General features: G+C 41.0%; 1 protein-coding gene across 1 annotated transcript; it reads left to right on the top strand.

Annotated features, from left to right (window-relative positions):
• The first annotated feature begins 4,038 nt into the window (after positions 1–4,038).
• On the top strand, positions 4,039–5,048 carry LOC136392279 (olfactory receptor 1P1-like). Its single transcript, XM_066364363.1, is given in 2 exon segments — positions 4,039–4,483; positions 4,486–5,048. Coding segments are annotated over 2 exon segments (1,008 nt in total).
• Positions 5,049–5,856: the final 808 nt, after the last annotated feature.

The following is a 5,856-nucleotide window of genomic DNA, read 5'->3' as shown; positions in this document are numbered from 1 at the left end:
CATGTTTTTCAAGCTCCTATAAGGTAGTATTGTATGCTTTTTTCTGTATTATTAAGTGTTCTTCAAAACACTTTTTACTCATGCATGGGTTTCTCTGCCTTCTATCAATGCAGACATCCCTCACCCTCTCCTCTATTCGTTAGCCTCTCTGAGCCCCTCTCAGTGCCCTGTGGGTGCCATGCTTTCTTTTGCTTCAGATCAGATGCCACTTCCTCTAGGAAGTCCACCCTGACCAACAAAGCTAAAATTAATATCACTTCAATGTTACTCCTTTGGAAATCTATGTGACTCTCTATTACAATAGGTTACAAGTAAATACTGAGTTTCTAGTCTGCTTTTACCAGCCTTTGAGGCAGTGAAGACAGTAGAGTGAGCAGGTCAGACAAGGAACTTACTTTCAAGAGAGAAAATAGACCATGAACAAATAAACATAGAAAGAAGATAATCTTAGCAAGTAGAGAGTGCCATAAAATTAATAAGCATGACAGCGTGGTGGAGAGTGACTGGGATGTGGGTGTGGCTTTTTTAAAATAAAGAAGTCAAGAAGGAACTCTGAATCGAATTTGAAATGAGACTTCAAAGTCGTTGTTTACTTAATTGAATTGTATTATAGTTATATTTTGAATTGGGGGAATTAGAATTTTGATACTATTGAATTCTCCCCAGGTAAGAATATGGCATGTGTTTGATTTTCCTAAAGAAAATATTATGGTTTTCTTCTATGGGTCTTATGTTTTATTGCTACACTTATTCCTAAGTAGTTCAAAGATTTTGTTGGTGGTGGTGCTTTGAATTTTTTTTCTTCTCTCTTTTTTTAGATTTTATTTATTCATTTTAAAGGGAGGAGAGAGATAAAAAAAAAGAAGGGGGGAGAAACAAACGGTCACTTTTTCTGTGTGCCCTGACCAAGAATCGAACCTGAGACATCCACACACTAGGCCAATGCTCTACCAGTGAGCCAACTGGCCAAGGTCACCCTATGTTTTTTTATTGTAGCATTTAACCCATTTGCATTTAAGGTAAATGTTGAGAAATATGTAGTTATTGCCATTTTATTATTCACATTTTTACCTTTTTTCCTAGTGGATGTTTTCTGATGAAAAGCTTGAGATTCAGTGTCTTATTTCTAATAACATTTATTTAAATCTTTCAGTATTCAAGATATTATTGCAGCTACTATAGGGAAGACTAAATATATCTTTACCAAACATAGTAAATATATATTTTGTCTTCACCATAGTAGCTGTAATACAGGAACATAAAAATGTCCAATGCAAATGCTGACAAAAAATAAAAAAATTAAAATTCTGTAGGTAATATATTGTGGAGGTTTGGTGCAGGGACAGCCATTTTCCCCCCATGAAAGGACCAGTGAAATTTTATGTAGTAGGTGACATTTGTGCGGAAATGTATGAAATTTTACCTATCAGAGGTTGAAAAAAATCTCATTTATTTTCAATTGCCTACTCATTAGGGGGAGCACATATTCTCCACTCCTGAATTTTCTTTCCATGTGAAGTCTTCTCCCATCAGACGAACAGCTATGGTCCTCTAGGCTGCCTTATTCAGTCCTACCTGGAATGGCATATCTGATTGCTGAATTTCATTCCTTCTCATCAGACCTGATCACTTTCAGGAATTAGTTGTATGTTTTATAGGCAGGCTCTTCTCCTGTGAGAGAGACCTGTGATTGTCCAGCTGACCTTCAGGGAAAAATAGATTTAATTTTAGAAATGTATTAGCAAGCTCACTTACTGAACATGGCTAATACACATTTTCCCACCTAGTCGTTCTCAGTAGCAATGGCGATTTTGTTTCTCACCTGCCTGATTCTGTGTCTAAGCTCAGTTGGCTGCACACACGGGAAAGGACCAGGGTTTTCACACACCGCCTCTGTTCAAGCACTAACATCATTTCCTGCTAAGTAGCTTCGTTGGTTTCTTATAACATATGGAATAAATCTCCAGAGCCTTTCCTTTCCATTCCGAACATTCTTAAATTTTACCCTTAGTTTCCTTTCCAGCTTTTCCTCAGGCTGCAGTCCCTCCTCCATCTAATGCTCAAAGCTCCTGTTTCCAGTGGTGGGATTCAAATAATTTAACAACCTCTTCTCTGCCCTAATGACCTTTTTTTTTTTTTTTTTGTATTTTTCTGAAGCTGGAAACGGGGAGAGACAGTCAGACAGACTCCCGCATGCGCCCGACCGGGATCCACCCGGCACGCCCACCAGGGGGCTACGCTCTGCCCACCAGGGGGCGATGCTCTGCCCCTCTGGGGCGTCACTCTGCCGTGACCAGAGCCACTCTAGCGCCTGGGGCAGAGGCCAAGGAGCCATCCCCAGCACCCGGGCCATCTTTGCTCCAATGGAGCCTTGGCTGCGGGAGGGGAAGAGAGAAACATAGAGGAAGGAGGGGGGGTGGAGAAGCAAATTGGCGCTTCTTCTATGTGCCCTGGCCGGGAATCGAACCCGGGTCCCCCGCACGCCAGGCCAACGCTCTACCGCTAAGCCAACCGGCCAGGGCCATGACCATTTTAAGTATAAAAAATATCTATACCAAAAGGTAGCTTATGATTTCATGCATTTAATATTTAAATAAAAACAATAAAAGAGACAACACTAGATTGTTACAAGAATGAGTTTTAAAATGTTAATTACAAATATTAAATAATACCTGACAAGAAACAAATACAAGTTGTCACCCCCTGGTTGGTTGGCACTTTTTCTCTTTACATTATATGTTTGTTACTGAAGCAACAAAGGCGAGGGAATTAAAATATAGTATTTCATCCAAGGTATAATGAGTTTTATGAAATGAATAAATAGTAAATATTACAAGCATAGATCCATCAAATTTCTTTCACCTATGGATGGAATGAACATTACTACGGGGCTTAGAATACACTGTTGCACAGATGAACGTTAAAAAAGAATAAGGAATGTAAATTTGTGATTTTCACATTGGGCGGCTGCCCTGGCACCCACCTTAGAGAAAAATCTGATTACAAGTGCCATTTTAACAACCAGTTTGCCGAACTCAACAAAATATTAGATATCGGTTCTGCAGATCTGATGCAAACCAGCTGAATCTCACCACTGCCTGTCCCCCATCTCTGAAGCTATCCAGCACTTTCTACTGCCTAGCCCTTGTTCAAGAGTTTGCCTCACTGTTCTGCCCATATCCTTTGGGATAAGATTTTGAATTACATTTATGACCCAGAAAGCCTTCTTTTTATGCTTTAACCTGCATTGTATTATATAAGAAGTGTGCACGCGTGTGTGAATGTGTGTTTGCGTGTGTGCGCATATATATGCATGTGTAGACCCAACCAAGTTTTGAGATTTTATAGACTACAGATTATAATCCCTTCTTTGTTGTTACGGATAACTTCAGAATCGAACATCTTTACTAAATAGCTATTTGATTATTAAATTGGTTCCTGGCAGAATGAATAATATGAAATTGTGTCTTCAGAATATGGACTTTCAGGCACAATAGATCAGAACAAATAAAGTCTGGGATGTGAGAGTGAATGGATGGAGAATCCTGAATCAAAATTTTATAAGATTTAAATATAGGCAGTTATGTTTATATCATTAGATTGAAAACTGTCTGGGATTAAATATCATCATTGTCTTATTTACCTAGCACTCTACCAGGTCCAGAGTTGGTACTTAATAGCTGTAACATGAATGAATGGTGAAAGTTTCTTGATTTCCCTGAGAATATAGATAAAGAAAAAGAAACTAAAACCAAAGAAATTTGGGACAGACAGAAGTGTAGACAAATAAACCAAGAAATCTAGTTTAATTCTCTTATATTATGTCTTCCATACTTCCTACTATGCTATATATAGTGGGTTTTACTAAAAATATACAGTGCATAAAGTATGTGGTCAATACAAATGCATTAAAGTAATTCATTTTTTTTCTTCTCTAGAGCTCAAAGAATGGCACATTAACCAATAATATAGAATGAAATATGTTTACAGAGTTTTAACGGGTTGTACGCCAGGTCTCTTTCTCTGACTTCCAAACATATGGCAGAAGGGAACCAGACCAACAGCTTTGAGTTCCTCCTCTGGGGACTCTCAAAGCAGCCAGAGCAGCAGCACGTCCTCTTCCTGCTGTTCCTATGGATGTACATGGTCATCATTGCCGGGAACCTACTCATCGTCCTGGCTGTCGGCATTGACACGCATCTGCACACACCCATGTACTTCTTCCTCACCAGCCTGTCCTACACAGACATCTTTTTCACTTCTGCCACTGTGCCCAAGGCCCTGGTGAACATACACACCCAGAATAGGTCAATTTCCTATGCAGGATGCTTGGCTCAGCTCTACTTCTTCTTGACATTTGGGAGCATGGACATCTTCCTCTTGGCCACAATGGCCTATGACCACTACATGGCCATTTGCCACCCTCTCCGCTACACACTGGTCTTGAGCCATAGGCGCTGCATATTCCTAGTTACTACTTGCTGGATCTTACTGCCATGACCCAAACCTTCCTCATACTCCGACTTTCCTTCTGCTCTAAGAAGATAGTTCCTGGCTTCTTCTGTGATCTGGGACCACTGCTGAGGGTGTCTTGCGTGGACACTCATATTAATGAGCTTGTGGTCCTATACTTGGGGGGAGCAGTTATTTTAATCCCCTTTATGCTCATCTTGGTCTCTTATATCCATATTGTTTTAGCCATCCTGAGGGTCTCCTCAGCCCAAGGAAAGTACAAGGCCTTCTCTACATGTGAGTCCCATCTTGCTGTTGTTACCTTGTTCTTTGGAACAAGAATCAGGGCTTATCTGTGCCCCTCAACCTCTTCCTCCAACTCGGTAGAAGAGGATATGGCAACCGCTGTCATGTACACAGTGGTGAACCCTTTCATTTATAGCCTGCGGAACAAGGACATAAAGGGGGCCCTGGGAAGACTTCTCAGGGGCAGAGTCTCTTCATGGGGTAAGTACTGTCTGCAGAGAAAGTACAGGTGTCCTATGTTCCCTCTAGTGAGAAACCACAGAAATTTCTACCTCACATCTCGGTTTTGAATCCCATAGGAGCCTTATTGCCACTCCTCTCCCAACCTCCTCACCATGAATATGATATCGTTGAGGAAAATTAAGATTTCACATTGTGCTTTAAAGTTAATCTATAGGCCCTGGCTTCTTGGATCAGCAGCAGAGCAATGGCCCAGCATGTGAAAATCCTGGGTTCGATTCCCGGTCAGAACACACAGGAGAAGTAACTATCTGCTTCTCCACCCTTCCCACTCCCCCTTCTCTCTCACTCCCTCTGCTACCCTCCCGCAGCCATGACTTGAATGTTTGAGCAGTTTGGCCCCAGGTGCTGAGGATGGCTCCATGGCCTCACCTCAGGTACTGAAATAGCTCGGATGTTGAGCAACAAAGCAGCAGTCCCAGATGGGCAGACCATTGCCCTATAGGGGGCTTGCCAGGTAGATCCTGGTGGGGGCGAATGCAGGAGTCTGTCTTTCTGTTTCCCTGCCTCCCCACCTCTCACTTAATAAAAAAAATTAATAATAAAGTTAATCTGTTAAGATTTGCTCATTTACTCATTTATTTTACTTAAAAAGTAACTTCACACAAGGATGAATGTCTATTGCAATATTCATAACTCTAAATGTCTGTGCAGCCACTTATACACTTTTTTTTAGCATGAGAGAGAGAGAGAGAGAGACAGACAGACAGGAAGGGAGATAGATGAGAAGAAGCATCAACTCATAGTTGTGACACTTTAGTTGTTCATTGATTGCTTCTCATACATGTCTTTGAAAGACAGAAACTGCAGGCAAAACTGAAAACACAATGGTAGTGCGTTCCCAAAGGAAAATTTCTT

Source organism: Saccopteryx leptura, chromosome 2 (assembly GCF_036850995.1).
Source record: "Saccopteryx leptura isolate mSacLep1 chromosome 2, mSacLep1_pri_phased_curated, whole genome shotgun sequence".
NCBI lineage: Eukaryota > Metazoa > Chordata > Mammalia > Chiroptera > Emballonuridae > Saccopteryx > Saccopteryx leptura.
The sequence above is the reverse complement of the archived record's forward strand: the minus strand, read 5'-3'. Positions and strand labels throughout refer to the sequence as shown.